This window comes from Empidonax traillii, unplaced genomic scaffold (assembly GCF_003031625.1).
Source record: "Empidonax traillii isolate 1590-97213 ecotype Southwest subspecies unplaced genomic scaffold, ASM303162v1 scaffold982:size219053, whole genome shotgun sequence".
NCBI classification, from domain to species: domain Eukaryota; kingdom Metazoa; phylum Chordata; class Aves; order Passeriformes; family Tyrannidae; genus Empidonax; species Empidonax traillii.
In genome coordinates, this window is record NW_020956175.1 from 4443 (window position 1) to 25012 (window position 20570).

General features: G+C 47.7%; 1 protein-coding gene across 1 annotated transcript; it reads left to right on the top strand.

Annotated features, from left to right (window-relative positions):
• Nucleotides 1–934: 934 nt before the first annotated feature.
• LOC114067866 (acyl-CoA 6-desaturase-like) lies at nt 935–15198 on the top strand. The gene is made up of 12 exons (XM_027903573.1): nt 935–1234; nt 2581–2778; nt 3209–3310; nt 4288–4413; nt 5859–5919; nt 6180–6256; nt 6420–6517; nt 7356–7452; nt 8242–8321; nt 8700–8825; nt 9854–9927; nt 14390–15198. Exons 1-11 carry the CDS (start codon nt 935–937, stop codon nt 9903–9905), a joined length of 1317 nt encoding a protein of 438 aa, XP_027759374.1. The 3' UTR covers nt 9906–9927; nt 14390–15198.
• Nucleotides 15199–20570: the final 5372 nt, after the last annotated feature.

Genomic DNA, 20570 nt, shown 5'->3' on the forward strand with positions numbered 1-20570 from the left:
AGGTCTCTGACATCAAATATATGGCCCCACAAGGCACCTGCAGGATACAGGTAGACAAAAACAGGTGGGAAGGGAAAGGAGTAGAAAAAAAGAAGAGTTGGGTAAACTCATGAATTCCAGGATCAAATTAACTCTACAAACAAGGCATTATTCTTCCATAGTAGAAGTCTTGAAAATATGTAAGAAAAATCATATTACAGTTGATTTCCTGTTTTTCCAGCCACAGGAGTACGTAGGATAAGACTTACCTCGCAGGTTTCATCAATATTGAGTTTCATCCCTCAATTAGATTCTGTTGCTGAAAGTTAACAGAATTTATGTCTATTAACAAGTATTATGGAGACTTCAGTGAAATGCACCCAACATTTCAGACTGAACAGAACTGAACAGAAAATACACAGGAGAAATACAAGAAATCTCATCACATGTATTGATAACTAATAATTTCAAGATTTCTAACCTGCTTAGCATGGTTTAGTTCCTCTCTAAGACTTGCAGGGAGATAGAACAGCCAATATGTCTAGAATATGGCTCTAGAATAAAGAAAAGTTAAGGGAGCTCTCAGTTACTCATCTTACAGAATAAAAAGAGAAAGGCCAGCTCCAAAATAAAAAGTTTTCCTCAGTTGTTTTACTGCTGGGATCTACGGGATCTACACCCAGTAATATTTTTGTATTTTGGGGTTTTTTTTGGTATTTTTGGTATTTTTTGTATTTGCAGTTACATCGAGGTTCAGTCACCACAGCCAACCCCTCCCCAGCATCAGACTTTCCAAGGGTATTTATATCCTAGTAGGGATTTGCACAAATTCCTCCCTGCCTACCTTCTAAGGGAATTAACAGGGTTTAAGTATTTAGTTGCTTAGAAAACATTTCTTGAGGTGCCTTTCACCATATGGCTGGATAACTTCCCAGGTCTCGCCCTTCCCTGGAGAATGGGGAAGCAAATCCATTTTGGATTTAAAGTGGAATTAAAGCCCCAAACAGTGATCACAGAGGTGGAGGTCACCTCCTGCCCCTCTTTCACGGGTACATGGGGGGCACAGCTGCTGGAAGTGGATGGGAATGATACAGTGAATAGAAGGCACATTTTGATCTCACAGTTACTCCTGTTTCCACTCCAGGATGCATTCCAGGCTTTCCATATCAATCCCACCTTGGTGCAAAAGTTTCTCAAGCCGTTGCTTATTGGAGAACTTGCTCCAGGGGAGCCCAGCCAGGACCGAGGTAAAAACGTGAGTATTTGTTTCTGATCTGGGGTTCATGGTGGGTATTCCTGCCATTCTTTCCTCTTGGGGTGTTCTCCAGGTCAGAAGCAGGCAGATTATAAAGGTCTTGTCCCTACAGACAGCTCCAGAAAGGGAGGAAAATTGTCAGTAACTAAACATCTCCACATGGCAACATACACATCCCAATATAGGTTTAAGTGTTGGTGGGAGTGGGGCAACAGGTTCAGACTGTCTGTGCTAGCCTTTCCTTTGCCACAGAGCCACCAACAGCTGATTCCTAGGCTGGCCTGATCCCGTCCTGAAGGGAAATGGGAACTGAGACATGTGGAAAGGGAAATGTGCAGCAGCTCTGGTGAGCTCTGGGGTCCCTTCTGCCGTTCCTCCTCTGGTGACAAGCTCTAAAACATGTCACCACTTGCCTGTTGTGGGGGAAGGAGAGGAGTAGGCAAAGGAGTCTGAATAGGCTCCCAGACAGGTGTTCACCACCCAAGCAAGACCTGAACCTCTTTCCCTGTTTGCTCTGCAGTTCCCTTTGGCATATTAATCCCAGGGAAATGCCTCTTTGAGACTCGCACTGGCTCATCCTGCTGAGCGCAGTGCCAGCAGAGCTCTGGGGAGCACACGCTGTGCCATGCATGGCGTGAGCACAGGTGACCCAGACGTCTCATTTTGGTGGCTGTGCTAACAGGAGCAACCCACCAAGCACCCTTTCCACCCACTTGCCGTCCCCAGGGCAGCTCTGCTCCCTGCCAGACCGCTCATCCATAATTCAGGCCCGGAGCGTGGCACGCCTGGCTGCTGCCACGAAACCCAATCCTGCCCCCTTGTTTGTGGCTGGTCATGATTATGATAGATCTGTGTCACTCACAATAGAGGAGCCAGCAGTGACCCCCAGTGACCCAGGGACGCTCCTCATGGGTGAGCGCACGGCACGACCCCGCAGCTTGAACAGACGACATTGGATGCTCATCATCGGAGCTCTGGAATTCTGCACAATAGCACTGGATTCTCTCTTTCTCCAGCTTCTCTTCAGTACTTGGGAAGCTCATTCAGGCAGGAGTCATCAGGTGATATGACTCTTGACAGAGCCAGGTCGTGCTGCTGATCCACAGCGGGAGGCTTGAATTACTCTGCTGGCTGGAGGTGCAAAAGGTCAGGATGTGGGCTCAGACCAGCCAGGGTGTTTATTTATAGGGAAGTGCTGTGAAAAGCTGGAAAACGAGGGGAATATGGAGGCAGGCCCTTTCCTTCTGGAGTAGCCAAGCACTGCAGGGTCCTTAGCATGGGAGTCATCCTTCAGCTCGTTCAGATTCCCTCCAAAGCCTCACACTGCCCTTGCCTGTCTCCTGCAGTCCCAGCTGGTGGAGGATTTCCGGACCCTGAGGAAGACTGCAGAGGACATGAAATTGTTCAGAGCAAGCCCTTTGTTCTTCTCTCTTTACTTGGGCCACATTATTGCAATGGAAGTGTTGGCCTGGCTGATGGTTTCATACTTTGGTACTGGCTGGATCACGACCCTCATCCTGGCCTGCATCCTTACGACTTCCCAGGTGAGAGCCTGCAGGGATGGAGCACGCTGGCAGCACAGATCACTCAGGAGAAGGACAGTGTGCGCTGAACTCTTCGTATTACATTACTTACCAGCGCAAAACAGTCACACCAGTGAAAAATACTCACAACTTACCTGCCACTGTGGTGCCTCCTGATTGTGGCTCACGCATTTTTCTCACCTTTCTCTTTTCCTTCCACATCTTGGTGGATTTGGCACTGTCACGTTTACGGTTGGGTTCGTGACCTTCAGGGTCTTTTCCAACCTGAATGGTTCCACGATTTAATGTTCCCCTCCTGAGATCTTCACCTTCTCACTCGGTTAATTCCCTGTCTTCCTCACACTCACAGTGTGCTTTCCATCTCTGTTTCTTTTGTGCTTCACTCTCATTCCCAACAGCTTCCTAACTGTTTGATTTCCCTTCATCCCAGGCCCAGGCAGGGTGGCTGCAACACGATTTTGGACACCTGTCTGTCTTTAAGAAATCTTCCTGGAACCACATCGTCCACAAGTTTGTCATTGGACACCTGAAGGTAAAGGACACTGTGGAACCAGGGCTCTGTAGAAACACCTGTGGGTCACTCTGGCCCTGTCAGGGCAGGAAAGAGCAGCTCTAAACCTTCCCAAAGTGAGCAGAAGCACAAAGAACTTTGTGGCCATTGTACATGGAGCTGTTCTGCGGAAGAGATAAGAGATTGTATTCATAGCTGAGTCAGTAATTCCACAAGTTCCAGTGGAACCGCTCCAATTTATACCAGCTGAGGACAAAGCTTAATAAAAAACATAACTTTATATATCCATATTTTCGCCATGCACTCCAATAAGGAATAATATCTTTCAGACACCCCATCCTGCTACATCCCACCCATTCAAGATGCCTCCAGGATTTCTATCCTGTGTAAAGCCCAGTGCTACCCAGGCATTTCATCCACGTGCAGCAGGCACCGTTGTCCCAAACCCACTTTGTGCCTCACAGGCAGAGAGGGAAACAAGGATAATAATTGGCAGGGCAGCAAGAGGGTTTAGTGGTGGATTTGGTTAGTGTTAGTTAATGCTTGGATTTGATGATTTTACAGGACCTAAATGATTCTATCCATCCCTGGAAGTGTCCAAGGCCAGGTTGGATAGGGCTTGGAGCAACCTGGCCTAGTGGAAGGTGTCCCTGCCCACAGCAGGGATTTGGAACTGGGTGGTCCTTAAGGTCCCTTCCAACCCAAATCATTCTATGTGGGAAGACACAGTGACATGGAACTCGCTGAGAGTGTATTTATTCCCTGTCTTTCACTGTGGATGATCCTTAGTGAGGATGAACCATCCCTCTGGAACCAGCAGTCTCATAGCAACCAACAGCTCAGCCACTCCCTGCTTGCTGCTCTTTCAAAAGCAAATAACACTTTGATAACGTGATCTGAGTCGCACTGGTTTAGTTTATATAAATGATTGGGAAATCCTACCCTTGGAGGAGGTGGAGCTTCCCAGGGATGAATCCCTTGTCCCTGTGTCTGCCCAGGGTGCCTCTGCAAACTGGTGGAACCACCGGCACTTCCAGCACCACGCCAAGCCCAACATATTCCACAAGGACCCAGATGTGAACATGCTGCACGTTTTTGTCCTTGGAGACACACAGCCTGTCGAGGTAAGGAAAAGTGGGTAAAAACATGGAAAACTACTGCCTGAAAGGGCTTCAGGCAATGATTGTGCAAATCCAGGAATCGGCTTCTGTTTGGAAGACGTGACTTGCACAGTCAAGACTTCCAGGAATGCTAGAAAGGAAATGTTTAATCCAGAGATTTCATCTGTCTGACGGCAGTTTGGCCATCACACCCTCCCCAACCCTTGGGCTGAAGGGCAGGGTTGACTAATAGTTCCCTATCCATCTCCTGAACTGACCACAGTTTTGGGGTTTCTTGGGAAAAATAATGCAGATGAGGTTGGAAAGAGAGCAGAAAACCCTTAAAGGCAACTTCATCCTGCTGGCCAGAAATATCAACACAAGGGGGAAAGTGTGCTCCTCAGTCCTCCATAAAGAGCATTTCAAAACTGATTTTCCATTTCCATAGCAAACATCTTCCAGCATTAGTCAACCCAGCTGTGCCCCAGATGATCTGCACGAGGTCCTCTCCAGCAGCTGGAGGGATATTATTTGCATAAGAATATTTTCTCAGTTTTTTACATTAACTGACACACTGCACATGAATGAACAGGCTACATTCAGTGATTGTAATTCAGTCTGTCCCTCCAGAGCCAAAATATTTGCTGTCTACTTACAAAAACCTACACAGAGACTTAAACCATGTACCACCCTTTGTCTTTTTCACAACGGAAGGAGGATTTCTGGTTTACAAACAAAAAAAAAACCTGAAGAAAATAAACAAAGAAAATAAACAAAGAAGCACCTGCAGCAAAGACAACACAGAAATGCAACATTGAAAATGGTTTCTCAGCCAGCTTTTATACTATTAAGAAAGTAACTCCAGAGACATGTAGGGGGGACAGACACTGGTATAGGGTCATTGGGAAGTTGTTGTGCTGGGAGCAATAATGCAAGTTCACAGCAATCCATCTTCTCCAGGCTCCTGGTGGGAGCAGTCCTGGAGCTCAAAAAAGACATTTCTGTATAGCTTTAGATATACTTCACTGTGGAGGTGAAGTTTGCAGACCTGGTGCTTCTGTTTTGCATGGAAAACTACACAAGGATTGTTGCCTGGCACAGACATTCCGTGCAGTGACTTCCAGAAAGTCAGGCTTTATGCCTATCACATTTATATCAGGAATGATGGAGGTGCTGGCGGATCTTATCATGGCCACAGGCATGGCAGAAGGTGGAGAAGTGCATTAAAATGCCATCAGGCTCTCCAGGAAATAGAAATTACCTGAATATTAAGCCAGGAGGCTTTAAAAATGAGTTTACACTTCACACAATTGCAAAGACATGATATTTAATCATCCCCATACACTTCTTAGCTGGTGGTGGGCAATCAGTCAAGACTCTGCAGCCAGTAAACCAAGCATTGCAGAGACTCTGCCCCTGCCTGTAAATGGCACAATCCAAGGCTGAGCTTTCTCCTCTGTGTCCTGCAGTATGGCAAGAAGAAGCTGAAGTACCTGCCTTACAACCACCAGCACGAGTACTTCTTCCTCAGTGAGTATCTGCTCTCCACTTCTCCCTTTTCCTGGAATGCCAGTGAACCCTTCCAGTCCTTCTTGTGTTTGTCAGGACCACTGTGAATGCCCCCAGGTCAGGGCTGGGAGTCACCTCCGTGGGAGACACTGAATGGGAAAAAAAAAAAATAAAGAGCATGTTCCAAGCTCCCTGGGACCAGTCCCAAATCACCTGCTGGCTCATGTCACACGCCTTCCCCACCCCTCTGATGGCCACAACATCTCCCTTTGCTTTTGCAGTCTTCCCACCTCTGCTCATCCCCGTGTACTTCCAAATCCAAATCATCTCGACCATGATCAGGCGCAGGTTCTGGGCGGTGAGTGAAACATTCCCTCCACCCTGGGGGGGTCTGGATGTTCCACAGGAAATCACTCTGGAGCAGAGAGGGAGAGGGGTTACCCAGGGTGCCCAGCATCACCAGCAAGGACACGCTATCCCAGGTGGGCAAAGGGATGCCTGATGTCTCCTCTCTTCCCTAGGACCTGGCCTGGGCCATCAGCTACTACCTGCGCTACTTCATCACATACATCCCCTTCTACGGCCTGCTGGGATCCCTGTGCCTCCTCACGTTCGTCAGGTAGGAGAGAAAGGCCATCCCTGCTGCCCTCCCCCCCCTCCAGTGCCAGGCAAGTCCAGCCTCAGCTCTGCTGTGCCCTTTTTTAGGTTCCCTGTGTGTTATCTTGGCAGTTCCCACTGCTTCACTTCCCTCTGTCTCCCAGTCCAGCCTCCCTGCAGCAGAGGAGGTGCTGGTGCTCAGCATCTCCCCTGCACTCTCCTTGCTTTCCTCATCCCCTGTTGCCACACACACTGTCCGATCCCAACATATTTACGCAGATTTTTTCCCACTTTGGCTGTGGCTGGATCCTTCCAGGCTTCTCTGGCCACCCTTTCCCAGAGGGGATTCTGTACCTGCTTCCAGCCTGAAATCAGGCTGAAAAACTTATCTCACCTGACCCATTATTTCAAAAATTTTTCATCAAGCTCAAAGTGCAAGAAAACAAACAAACAAACAAACAAACGCAAAATTGCAGAAAACAAGCCTAAAGACTTAAACAAGGTTGGTGAACATCCTGGAACAAGGATGGGTCCAGGCAACATCTTGTCAACATACCTCTAAATCTCAGTTTATATTAATGTAACTACAATAAAGTAGTTCCCTTTAACTTCTTGGTTAAAGGGAATAAAAAATGCATTTATGCAGACTGTTGTACAGGTGCTGAAAAATGCCATTTTGTGCCATAAGCAATAAAAAAGCCACTCTAAAGAAGCCTGAGGCAGAGCTGAGACTTGGAGTGGTTCTGAGAGAGCAATTTACCTCAATACCTCAGAGAAATCTCCTTCTTGCAGGAGGATATCCTCCCCTCCTGATGTCCCCACCTGTGTATCAATTGTCAGGATTTCTCCTCTCTTTGAAGGTTTCTGGAGAGCCACTGGTTCGTGTGGGTCACCCAGATGAACCACATTCCAATGGAAATTGATTCTGAGAAGCACAGAGACTGGCTGAGCTCTCAGGTAACCAGGAGGGAACAAAACACCCCAAACTCGCCCCAAAATGGAATCTACTCTAAGACTGGGTTACCACTACCCCCTGTGTAGTGTAGGGTGTCTGCCCATCACCCCTCCCGTGAGGACCTTCTTCCCAGAGCCAGCGGAGCTGGGTCAAGTCATGGAAGCCTAAAAATTTTGGAATTAATTTAATCAAAAGGTTCCTTCAGATTTGAGGCAGTATCAGGTTAAAGAAGCGTGATTTGGCTTTCCTGTGTGCTGAATTTTGGCACAGAGATACAAACAGTAGAGACTCAGTGACAATCAAAGCTGGAGGGAGAGCTCAGTACAGCCAGTTCAGAGTACAAGAGGATTTTAAGAAAGAATATCTAATTTTACAACCATCAATAGCAAGAATAGCTAATAGATACTGTCAGAATGCTCAGACCTGGCACTTAAGGCACACTGGGAATTAAGTAGATGGGGTAGAAAAGCAGGCTTTGTGTCCATGCCTTTTTCCTGCCCCCTTTTTCACACTGGTACTGTTGTTAACCATCTGGTTTTTATTGGGAGAGGCTGAGACTGAGGAGCCTGGGCTCGGGTTGCCACACCACTTTACCACCAGTCAAACCCCTGGACTTTGACTTACTTCAGGTTTGCTCAACAGTAAGCCCTGAAGGGGGATTAAAGCTCCCCTTGCTGCGCCCAGCAGCCCCACCACGACAGTGTCTGCATTCTGACAGCTCAGGCAAGAGGAGCTTTGCTCTGATTTTGGGGTGAGATGTCACTAATCCTCGCCTTTTCCTGCCCCCACAGATGGCAGCCACCTGCAACATCGAGCAGTCCTTCTTCAACGACTGGTTCACCGGGCACCTGAATTTCCAGATCGAGCACCAGTGAGTACAGACCCAGCATCACCTGGCCTTGCTGCCAAATACTTAAGCTTTCACTCTCACAGTTCTATTCTGGGATTTATTTAGGAGCTATGATTATGTATCTACCAGTCACAAAAGCTGTGGGCTCAAACCCTAAGCGAACTATTATTCCCGAAACGATTATTCCCAAGGCTTTCACAGAAAACTTGAAACAGAGGGCTGGTAGAGCATGGATGTGTCTGTGCCTCTCTTCCTTTGTCTGCCTGTGCAGCCTGAGGAGGAGGACACACTAACAATGAGCCCCCTGAGGATGCAGACAGAGATGTCCATCCCTTGGGGTTTGTCTCCAGGGTTTCCTCAGGTTTGTTTTTTCGCTCTCCCTCTCTCTCTCTATTCCAGCCTGTTTCCAACAATGCCACGGCACAATTTCTGGAAGGTGAAGCCTTTGGTGAAGTCGTTATGTGCCAAGTATGGAGTCCAGTATGAGGAGAAGCCTCTTGGGAAAGCTTTTGTAGACATTGTTGGGTAAGGTCCTTCTGGTATCACCTGCAGCTTCAATTTATGCTTACAGGGATGGCACATCCTGTATTTTCTAGCACAGAGAATTCAGGGCACTATAGACCCTTCAGGAATACCATGTCAATGTGATGTTGCTATCAAAATACCAAACACACAACATTTAGATGGTTACTAACCTGATGTTGGGGACGTGGTTCAGTGGTGGCTCAGCAGTGCTGGGAGCCTTGATGATCATAGAGGGCTTTTCCAACCTTAATGATCCTGTGATTTGACAGGGACCTTCTTTAAAACACCCTTTTTTGAAATGCTGCTCTGGCAGCTGATGATTCTTGGTTCTGGGAGCTGGCAGCTGATCTGCAGGCTGCAAAGGGAGATGAATCAAAGGGGGGTGAGTCAGGTTACAGCCCGTGCTGCATCCCACGTGAGCCCTGCCAGCAGCAACAGGCAGAGCTGGAGAGGATCTAACAGTCCTTGTCAGCAGCCTCTCTGCTAATGGTTCTGTCTCAGTTTCTCCAAGGGGAATAATTTATGACAGGGAACATGAGAATGTGTCCTGCAGTCCAGGGGTGTCCTGCACAAGATGAAAACTGGCTCAAAACCTGCTTTTGTCCCCAGACACAGCGGGGTGATGGATGCCCTGCAAGAAAATTTCATGGTGAATTAAAATATTTGATGCGAATTAAAACATTTGCTGGGACAAGGGGAATGGTTTAAACTAAAGAAAGATCTTTAGATTGGATATCAGGGAGAAATCCTTCTCTGTGAGAGGTGAGGCCCTGGCACAGGTTGCCCAGAGAAGCTGTGGCTGCCCCATCCCTGGAAGTGTTCAAGGTCATGTTGGAGCAACCTGGGCTAGTGGAAGGTGTCCCTGCCCGTGGCAGGGGGTTGGAACTGGATGAGCTTTAAGATCCCTTCCCACCCAAACCATTCTGTGATTCATATCAAAATTCAGTAACAGGTTTCTTTACAGGAAAAGAACCACCAAAGACGAGATTCACAACCCAACCAAACTCGCCTTCATTCTCTTCCCACAGGTCCCTAAAGAAATCTGGTGACCTGTGGCTGGATGCTTATCTCCACAAGTGAACATGAGTCTTGCTGGGGAGGTGTGAGTGACCGGGAGGGCCGGGGTGGGGGGGGAGCGGGGGGTGGGAATCACACTCGTGTCTTTTACTCTCAGATCTCAGTCTGTATCTACATGCACGGTCGGAGGGGACTTTCCTGTCTTGTCAGCTGCCTCGGGTTCATCCCAGACAGATTTCAAATGTGCTTCAGAGGAGGAAAAGCGATGCCAGTATTGCATGAAACGGAAGGTTGGGAGAGGATGATGAGGAATGTTTAAAAAAGGGGCATTAATATACGACCTTGACCTTCTTTTTCGCAAGATCCGCTCTAATTTTGCCCAAACCACTCATGCCCTGATTCACACGTGGGTTTTTAGGCCCCAGAGAACGTTTTCGAGCCAAGGACCCCCCCAGTCAGCTCATGCCTCTTTCCCATGTTTGTGTAAAAGAGGAATCCCATCCCATGGGACCGGCAGCTGCTGGGCTGTGCTGGGAATTCCAGCCCTGCCCAGAGCCCAGCTCCCTCCTTTCCTTCTCTAATCATAGCATCCCCCTGTCCAAGCTGTGACACTCACCCTGCACAACTAACCCCTAACCCTATTTTTAGCAGCAGCCTCCATTTCCAGGGGTTTGTAGAAGATTTTTGGGCTTAAACAGAAAAATGTCTCCTTTAGGGGAGGGTCTGTTTTCTCTTTAACGAGCAGCAGGTCTGGCATAGCATTATGGCTGTCAGGAAATGACACAAAAGACCAAAACAAGTCACAAAAGCAAAACTTGCTAATTGCTCATCAGTGCCCTGGAGGAGCCACAAATGGGCTTTTCAGCATCCTGGGCTGCAGGAGCACAGGGTTCTGCCTGTCTGCACATGCCTGGCAGGCACCAAAGTGCTTGTCAGAGGCCAGGAGCCATGGCACTGTTCACTCTTCCCTCGGGAACCAGCAGAGAAGAAAAGGAGCTCTCCCTGCAGAAGGAGGAGCTGCACAAACATTTGATCCCAACCCTTCTGAAATCAGGACTGACTGGGCTGAAACCTCCTGGAGAACCCTCTCCCAAGCTGTCTAAAACTCGGTTTTCTGCCCGACACCTGATTACCAAAATGCACTGATAGCTTACCAGATGTGGCTGAACAGCATCCAGGTGCTCCTGTAACAGGCAACCTGATCCCAGACAAATCCAGGGCTTTGGATCAGGTGTAATCCAGCGTTCCTTCTGGGTCATGACAAAGGGCTGTGGTTTCAAAAGCAGCCTCCAGCTCCCACAGCCGTCTCAGTGCTCACTGGAAACACACACAGGAGGGAGACTCTGGTTACTTTTCATGCCTCATTACTTCCCTCAGCTCTGAAACTGGATCTTCTCTGTCAGCTCCTTGAATTCCAACAGTGTGCCACAGAACCAGCAAGGTGCTTCGTGAGCAGAGACAACTCTGGGACTCTGGCCAGCGTTTCAAAAACAAAAAATAAATGTACTCCCACCCCCCACTGCCTTCTTTGGGAAATAAAATGAGATTCTATCTTTGCTTACAGGTGGGAAATTCAGCATCAGGATTGCAACTTGAGCTGCCCAGTAGTAGTTAGAGTTTGTGAAGGGCTTGTTCTGGTGTTCTCAGCCGCCTGAACATCACCAGGAATGTTTGGGATGAAAAGCTTCTGTCTCCAGGGTACCTGTTGCTCAAACAGACTTGGAGCAAATTGATTTCTTAGTATCATAAACAACAGCATCCTTCTGGGTGCTGTAATTTCCCAGACAGACAGTAACAAGCTAGTCTGGAATCGTGGCTAACCTCATTAAAATTGCCTTAATATGTACATCCCTTCCTGACTCCTTGAATGTATCTCCCTCTCTGTGCCACCACAAGCCCACAGTTGGATCAGCAGTGCAAGCTTTGAAACGTTCAGCTCGTTCTTCTGACAAGCCCACATTTTTTTGCCACCCCTCCAGTTCTTATTTCCAGAGCAAATATTTTTTTTCTCCTTAGCCCTGTTCCCTCTTCTCCTCTTGGGAAACTGTTTGCTTTGTAGCACCTATAGAAACTGCTCAAAGCTCAGCCTAGGTAAATAGTTCTACTTTAGCACCCTGGCTTTCCTGGGGGCCACTGACCAGTTGAGTGGAAGAACTGGTTTTTTGCTAAAAACCCAGCACGAGAGCCTGGCCTAACAGGAGGCAGCAGCTGAAGATTCCAGGAGACCAACCATCTGCAGAAGGAAAGACCAGCTCTCAGGCAATTTTTTTCTTCCCAAAAAAACTTGGTAAAAGGGAAGAAGGGAGGACAGGATTGATCTGGAGATTCAGCCTCATGAAAAATTCCTTTTCGTGAAAAAAAAAAAAAATGTTCAGTTGCTCAAATCCAGAAATAAAACCCGTGCACTGGTGAAGTCAGGGCTGATTCCCAGGTGCCATGGATGGGTCTTGCTCTTGCAAAAGAAAAAAAGGTCTGTTCACAAAAGAGCAGGGCACCAGCTCTCTGTAAGCGGCTGGGCATTTCTCTTCTTAATTTAATTTTTATGCGCAAAAAGCTTATCTGGTGAAAATGTAAGATACTGGTAATTTTGTTCAGGCAAAGCCTCTCTGGCTCATATGGTTTCTTTCGCCTCCCTCCAAAACATCCCAACGCTCTGTGTTGGAATTCAAGGTATTTCCTAAGTGCCTTGATGCCTCCTTGACTCCCCATCCCTGGAAGTGTTCCAGGCCAGGTTGGACAGGGTTTGGAGCAGCCTGTTCCCCTGGAAGGTGTCCCTGCCTGTGGCAGGGGGTTGGAACTGGATGATATTTAAGGTCCCTTCCAACCCAAGCCATTCTGTGATTCTGTAAATTCTCCATCCTTTAACTGGAGCAGGTCAAACAGATCCCTGACAAAGAGCCCTGGAAGTCTGGCTCAGTTTTGGTTTGTTATCACTGTAAGTAGCATCAAAACAAAATGAGGCTTACAGGGATATTCCAGAAGTTTCAGTAAAACTGCAAACATAGAAGGATATAAACTTCACATCGTGAGCTTGCTTGGCTTTGTCTCCAACACAGGCAAAAGGCAGCTACCAGTCAGTCACAAACATCCCTTGCAGGTTCAAATTTGCCATTAAAATGACTGAAACTCAGAATGTAAACAGAGTTTTGCTCAGATTTCTGAGGACTCTGACTCCTTTCTCTGAAAATAATGAGGAGAAGTCTTGTTCACCTCGTTCTCGTTTCCCCCTTGATAAAGGTCATTCATTTGCACTGTAATGAGACACAAACATGGAAAAAAAAAAAATCAGTAAGACTTGCTGGGAGCCTGCCAGGGGTTATTGAACCCAGCTCCACCACAGCACTGGCACATGGCAACGGGCAGAGGCCACGAGCTGGAAACACAGAGCTGGTGTCAGGGCAGATAATCAAACACCAGCCAGGGAAGGGCTGGCTCTGCTGCTCCTCACACACTTCTTGGTGGGGACTGCAGTAGGAAGAGCTGGAGGACCAGGAGGGTTGAGGAAAGTTGGCATAAACTGCAGCAAAAGAGAAACCTCTGGGCAGAACAGAGGTGGGCACGAGGTTTGTGAGGAGAGGGACAGGGAGGGGAGAAACTCGGGAAGGTAAGGTGCTGGGGAGGGATGCAGGAGAGTGGGAGGAGAATTGCCAAGGGGGTGAAGAGAGAGAAGAAAAAGCAACTTGGAATCAGGTGTCCCTTGTTCTCCCAGCTCCAGGTGTCTGCCTGGAGAACTGTGCTGGAGAAGGAGGCGAGACAGGGCAGAGCTCGGGCTCAGAGGAGAGGCAGGGGCTGGTGACATCCCTAAAAAGCTCATGCTGAGCTGGATCTCACACTGAGCTCCCCCCCAGCCCCAGCTCTGAGAGCAGGGACTGACTAGAAATGGGAATTAGGGGACTTGCACTGGGGTTTTCCCTTTAAGCATGGATTTGAGGAATCTAGATCCCAACTGCTCACTGAAACAGGGTTTGGCAGGCTCAGAGCCTCATCAGGACCCATCTCCAGGCACCATCTGGGCACTCTGGCTGGATTTGAGGTCTTTCTTAGGGCAAAGACATCCTTTTCCTTCTGTCACAAGCTGCCATGCCCTAGCCATGGCCTCTCCTAGCAGATGCTTTCCTAAGAAAGCCTTCCTAACAAAGCCCTAACATTCCCAACGTTAAAAGAGCAAACCCACATTCCTTATTAGGACAGGTCCTGATTTTTTTCATTCTTTAAAAATAAAAATAAAATATTTCAGTAACTCAAAAAGAACAATTTTTTTTCTTGTGTATTCTGCAACTCAATAAAATCATAACCATTTGTTGACCATCAAAATGCTTTATGTGGTTTTTTCCAGGCACGTCCAGAGGGTCAGGGCAAGATTTGGCATAAAGGGGGATCATGCCTGATTTTCAGATTTAATCTTGTAACTGCTGTTTTCAGCAGTTGAAAGTCAGACCCCCAAACCAAGGAGACCATGGAAGCAAACTCTGAAAAAGGATGTGGGATCAGACTTGCTGATTATGGCTTCCCTTGGTTTTCCCAAGTGTTTTGTTTGTTTCTCACAGAGCTGGCGATTGTGGAAAGTCCTTTTTGCACTTCATAGGATGAAATTAGGGAAATTACTTTTATAGCAGGGATAGGTTTCTTTATCAGCCTTCACACAGCTCGGGAACAATAATGCTGCTTTCCCTCATCCTAGGGAAAAGCACTACAGAAAAGGAAACCTTCCTGTCCAAGATTTGCCTGGCCACTCAAACTCAGCCTCCAGACTGTTCGGGGAGGCAACTGGGGACAAAATTGCTGTGAAAACTTCATAGAAGCATTGAACAGTTTTTCAGGAGTCAATTTTCTGCCCATTCATGGCTCATCCAGGGCTATGGTGAGCAGCTTTTCTAACCCACAGCTTGGACCCAGTGCTTTGGTGGCCTGAGATCAACACCATCAGTGAGTTTTAGGTCACACACCATTTGAGGACAATGCCATCAGTGGACCTGAGGTCAGCCCAGAGGCTTTAACAGAACTGGGAGGCTGTTAGTTCTCCCAAATAACCCCATTTGGACCTCAACCATCAGCAGGAGCAACACAACAGCCTGAGGCTGTGAGTGGGGAGTGGCTGTCCCAGTCAGGAGACACTCTGATGGTTGGGGAAGGCCAGAGGGGGCTTATCTGCCACCCTAAATCAACACCACAGCTTTTCCAGAGTACACAGAAATTGCTCCATAGGTAAACCGGAGAGCAGGTCCTGTGAGCAGTCCAACCACAAAGTGACCCCACTTGCCTCACTTCTGGGACTTTTATTTAATCCTAGAATAAACACGTTCCCCTGACACAAACACGGGGAGCTGTTACACAAAAATAAACTGTTACAAATCAATAAACATTTGGCTTTCCTCCCTGGGAGTACAACTGAGCATCCCAGGACAACGTGGCTCGAATCTCCGAGCATTCCAAAGGAAGATGGCTCAGAGGGATCAAGGACCTGGCACTTCTGGGATCACATTCTGGATTAAGATGCCTGCACTAAAACACTCTCTGCTTTTCCACAGGGCTTGTATCTCTGCTGGCAATCTCAAGGTATTAGTTGAAATGTGGAAAGGTAGCCAGTTTTCCAAGTTTTATCTTCCACAAGCTCATCCTCAGCCTATCCAAAGGTCAGCCTTTGTTCAGCCGAGAATTGGGAAGCCATTATGCCCCTGTGAACCCAGTACACTTGGCTTTTTGGGTTTTATTTATCTTTATATTTATATTTTTATATATTATATCTTTATATTTATATATTTATATATTTATTTTTTAAATTATTTTTAATTTATCTGGTTTTAAGTTGTGAAAGACTGAAACTTCCACAGGTTAGTTGAAATTAAGCCTTTTTAACTCCCTCCCTTGAAATTAGCACAGGGAATCCACAACAGGAAATCAACATAAAATGCACCTAAGCTAGACTTGATGATCTTAATGGTCATTAATAATATTGCTTTAAAAAAAGTTTTCCTAGCTCTGCAGTTACCCAGTTCCAGATGTCTCAGGAAACTGTTTCACAACACACCTTGGCATCAGAGTGGTAAGAAACACGTTTGTGGTGCTCAGACATGCAGTTTTCACCCAGACAGTGCAAGAAGGTACCTTGTCACACAGAATCCCAGAATGGTTTGGGTTGGACAGGAACTTTAAGGCCCATCTCATTCCACCCCCTGCCAGGGGCAGGGACACCTTCCACTAGACCAGGTTGCTCCAGTCTGACCCTGGACACTTGCAGGGATGAGGCAGCCACATCCACCAGCTCCCTTTTTGCAGCAGGTTTTTAAAATTCTGTTCAAAAGAGTCAGTGACAAGTTGAGCCTCATTCAGCATTTGTGCTGGGTTACAGCACATTATCATATATTTTACTGGGCAGCTTGAAAAGTAAGTCTGAATTCCTCAAATATCATCTAGGAAACACTTCCATACTGAGTCCTGCCTACACCACTCCCCCGTCCTGGCTGGCTGCAGGTTCTATAGAACAGGGCATAGGTGAAGGCAAATATTCCATTCCCATTTCCACACAGACTCATCATCCATTTCAAGACTATGTTATAAATATCATGAAGGGAATAATCCAGGATTCCAGAATTCAAGAGCAAGCCAGGAGGTGAATCACACCCCCATGGCAACCCTGATGTAAAATATAAATAAAAGTGTTATCTAGACCCCCAGAGGTTGGTGGGGGCAAATTTCCACTGGGGCAAGTGATGACGTTTTCTTAAATATCCTGTGCCAGAGCTTTTCCACCCATGACTGAGGTCTCAGGGTCAAAGGAAGCTCAGCAGAAATCCAAGAAAGGGGGGGAAGAAGGTCAAGGAGAAGAACCCTCACCTGGAAGCACCACCTTTGCCTGGAGCACCCTTCTGAGCACAGTTAGGTAACCACACATCGACATCCAGGTGCTGGATGTGTGGGTGACAATGAGAGGATTAATCACCTTAATTGCCCGTGATTGCCCCATCCTCCTTCAAACGGGTGTGGCTGCCTCACTCGCCTGATTAATTTCATTGCCCTTAATTATCTTGGCCTCAGGTCTGTTTCATTAAGCAGCAACTGGTTTTCTACAAAACATAGGAACCACACTGCTCTTTCTCAGTGTGTTTGATTCCCTTGTTACTCACAAGATGCCTGATAAATCCTGAGAACTCGGGTCCTGAGCTGAAATTACCACCCTTTGCAAACCCACAAAACCTTCAGGCCACGCTCACGACCCCAAATGGACCGAAGCAGCACAGCCTGTGCTTCACCATCACCCAGGGGAGGGGCAAATAAAAGCGTGAACCTAAATCAAAGTGCTGCTGCCAATTCCAATTCCATCCCATGCTGGTTCTTGTCTCCCCATCGTGTCTCACCAAATGCTGAAATTAAGCACCTGATTTAGTGAAGGAATTCAAGTGAACTGCAATCCAACAGCACTAGAGGGCAAGGCACCATGAATCCAGTGTTCCAGCAGCATTCCAGCATCATGACTCCTTCCACATCCTGCAAAAAAATCAGCAACTCGATAATAGCAAAGTGTCTGGGCTTGAATGTTGCAGCAGGAGATTCTGGGCAAGTCAGGGACTGGATAATCTTTAAACTCCCCTTCCAACCCAAACCACTCCACGACTGTGATAATTTCTGTCTGCATAGCTGAAAAGAAAGTAAAATAAATAAAAAGCGAAGAATTGTTGAGTCTGCTCTGCCCTGTGATGAGCAAATGAATCATGCACCAAACAGAAGATAGAGATTAGAAGCCATTTCCTTTATCCAACGTTTCCTAAACAGAGAGGGGCAGTTTTCAAGGCCTCTATTGAAATATGTGGTAAATGGATCCATTTTCCAGAGAGGTTATCCTGGATGTGGCAGTGTTAAGACAGGGATGAGTCCCATGTGCTGCACTAAGAGGGTTGAAGACATTTGTGCATTTTGAATGTGCAAATCCAGGCTTTTAAAACCAGCATTAGGAAGAGGAAGCAGTGACACCACAGCTGACAACACCAAAATGATTTCTGGGCTTTCAAAACTCAGTTGGGTCAGGCACTGACCAGCCTGACATCCAGGACTAATGGAAGCCAGAGCTGCCAAGATTTTTGGGTGGATGCAACACTTGACCTGCCCAAAAGCATCATGGAGCCATTAGACAATCCCCAGTGCTCCAATTCCCCCCAAGACAATATTTTTCCCTGCCCTCAGTTTGACTGAAAGTTGGATTAGTGCTTCTTTCCTTCTTGGTGGCTTTTGCCAGCTGGCATTGATGGCCTGACAAAGAGCAAGGTCACCAAGGGCAACAGGGGAGTCACATCTTCCAGCCCCAGCTGCTGATGCAGAAAGAGTAAAGGTGCCTCTCAGCCGTGGCCAACATACATGTCCACCATCAGGAAGCATCCTAAATTGACTCTAAGGTGATTAACAGAGCAGAATTAGCTCAATGAGCCAGGGGAATTAAGGGCAGAGAGCTGCCCTTGAGCCAATATCCCATCTACATCTGCCAGAGGAAAGCCTGCAGCCCCAGAAGTGGAGTGGAAGCAGAAATTAGAAGCATGAACAAATTCTCAGGTTAAAAAGCCCATGGGGTTCTGTGTGCCCTCGTGAACCCCACTGAAAGCTCTGTAAGCAGCACAGGAATGAGTGCTGGAGCTTGCACTGCAAAGCTGCCTTTCCCCAGCTCCCCTCTCTGAGACAGTCCCACGGGGAGCTGTTTTGGGACTTACTGCTCCTGCACAAATGGCTGGGGATTCCTTTTCTGTCACTGATAAGTAATGAGATTTGTACCACTGACGCAGCTTTTCCCGTGGTGCTGACGTCTTCTCCTGCAAGGGGAATCATTTCCAGTTTAAGGCAAAGGAAAGCTAAGGATTACCTTTTCCTTCCCAAACTTCCTCTGCTGTCTCTCTGCTCCATCACCTGGGGCAGTGCTGTCACATCTCCTGAGCCAAAGCACCGCTGAGAGCTCAGATTTATCAGAGAAGCACAGGATGGTTTGGGTTGGAAGGGACCTTAAAATTCTTCCAGTTCCAACCCCCTGCCATGGTCAGGGACACCTTCCACTAGACCAGGTTGCTTCAAACCCTGTCCAAGCTCTCCTCGAACGCTTCCAGGGATGGGGCAGCCACAGCTTCCCTGGGCAACCTGTGCCAGGGCCTGCCCACCCTCATAAGTACAAATTTTTTACTAATATCTAATGTAAATCTATTATCTAAATCTAATAGCTAATCTGCTCTATTCAACTTAAGGCCATTCTGAAACCCATTTCTCCCCTCATATCCAGCCCACACTAGTCCTGGTCTCGTTTTCTCTCTGCTCCTTTTTCCTTCTAATCCACCCCCAAACAAGGTAAAATTTTCACTTCTCTCTTCTTCGGGTTGTGCCCCACACACCTGTCATCTCTCCATTCAGTTTATCCCCTGCAAATGCAGGGAAAAGCAAGGAATTACCCCCCTGGGGGCCTGTCCTGGCAATTCTCTGAGTGTTATATAAACCAGCAACAAAATCCATCTGCCTCCACAGCCTGCTCGAGCCAACCCTCCAGCTCAGCCCGATAACCCTCGTACAAACAGGGGAATATTGACACGACAATCAGCAAAACCTGACCCCTTGGCTCCCAGCACCAGTGGCACCACAGGGATTGCTCCTATGGGGAATGTGTTGCCTTGGCAGAGCTGACCAGCCCTCAGTGCCACGTGCACACCGAGAGCGCAGCCAGATCTGACTTTTTCCTGGCAGGGCCACACTCCCTGAATGTCTGGAATTTCCCCATGGCCAACACAGCGCTGCCTGTTCTGAGTAATTCCCGTGGCTTTGATGGATTCATCCTGCGGGAAGCTTTGAAACATCTGACTTTTTTTGGAGGCCAGCTGCTTTATCTTCCCCCGCTTTTCTTGATTGCACCTGGAGCAAACAAACAAACACACACACACACAAAACCTTTCATTGGTTGGTTCCTGGAAACGCTCAGCCCTGAGAGCATGCAGGGACAGCCTGACCGCTGAGCAAAGCCTGATTTACAGCCCTGAGCAAACCTGGAGGAACTGCAGGCAGGGACAAACACAGGACCAGCACACATAGGGAATTGCAACCAATTCTCCAGGTCCCTTATTCTGCTTTCTCTCTTCTTGCCACGCCAAGTCTCCTAAATTCTTCCCTTAAGCACGTATTGACATCTAAATACTTAAGAGCACCTCGCTGTGCACAGCACTAACCTCCATCAGAGAGAGAAAATACCCATTTTCTCTCCTAAACTCACACTTCATAACAGGGGAAAAAAAAGGATTTAGGAGGGAGAGGGGAATGAAAACTAAATCCTCTCTGATAGTTTGCTCATTGTCCTTCAGCTCCAGTTACAGGAAGGTTTCTGACAGCAATCCCTGCTGACACTACACCTAAACCACAGCCAAACATTCCCAGCGTGTCACCTGGCCACTCTCACGGCTTTGCAACATCCCCCTGACCACCAAGACAGGTCACCATGAAGACCTCAGGTGTGGGGTCTTCCTGGAGGCAGAAGCCAGGAGGGGTCTGGAGATGCTCTATTCCCGCAGGGAGGGAGCATCAGGAGGGAGGACGGTCCCTGCCTGGGCTGCCTGTGCCCTCTCGTGGCTGCCTGACCACCCTGCACCACCAGATTCTCGCATGGCTTTTGAATTTCAAATTACATCCCTTTCTGGAGACTGCTCTCCCTCTCCAGATGTGGCAGCCCCTCCTTCTGGGCATTTGTTGGGCACTGAACTGCCCCCAGTGTAAGTT

Excerpts from the sequence above, each read along its gene's own strand:
- LOC114067866 (XM_027903573.1), top strand. The coding sequence starts at position 935 with ATGGGGAAGCAAATCCATTTTGGATTTAAAGTGGAATTAAAGCCCCAA. Across the intron at positions 1,235-2,580 it reads GCCAGGACCGAGGTAAAAAC|TCCCAGCTGGTGGAGGATTT; the intron begins GTGAGTATTTGT and ends TGTCTCCTGCAG. Across the intron at positions 8,826-9,853 it reads GCTTTTGTAGACATTGTTGG|GTCCCTAAAGAAATCTGGTG; the intron begins GTAAGGTCCTTC and ends CTCTTCCCACAG.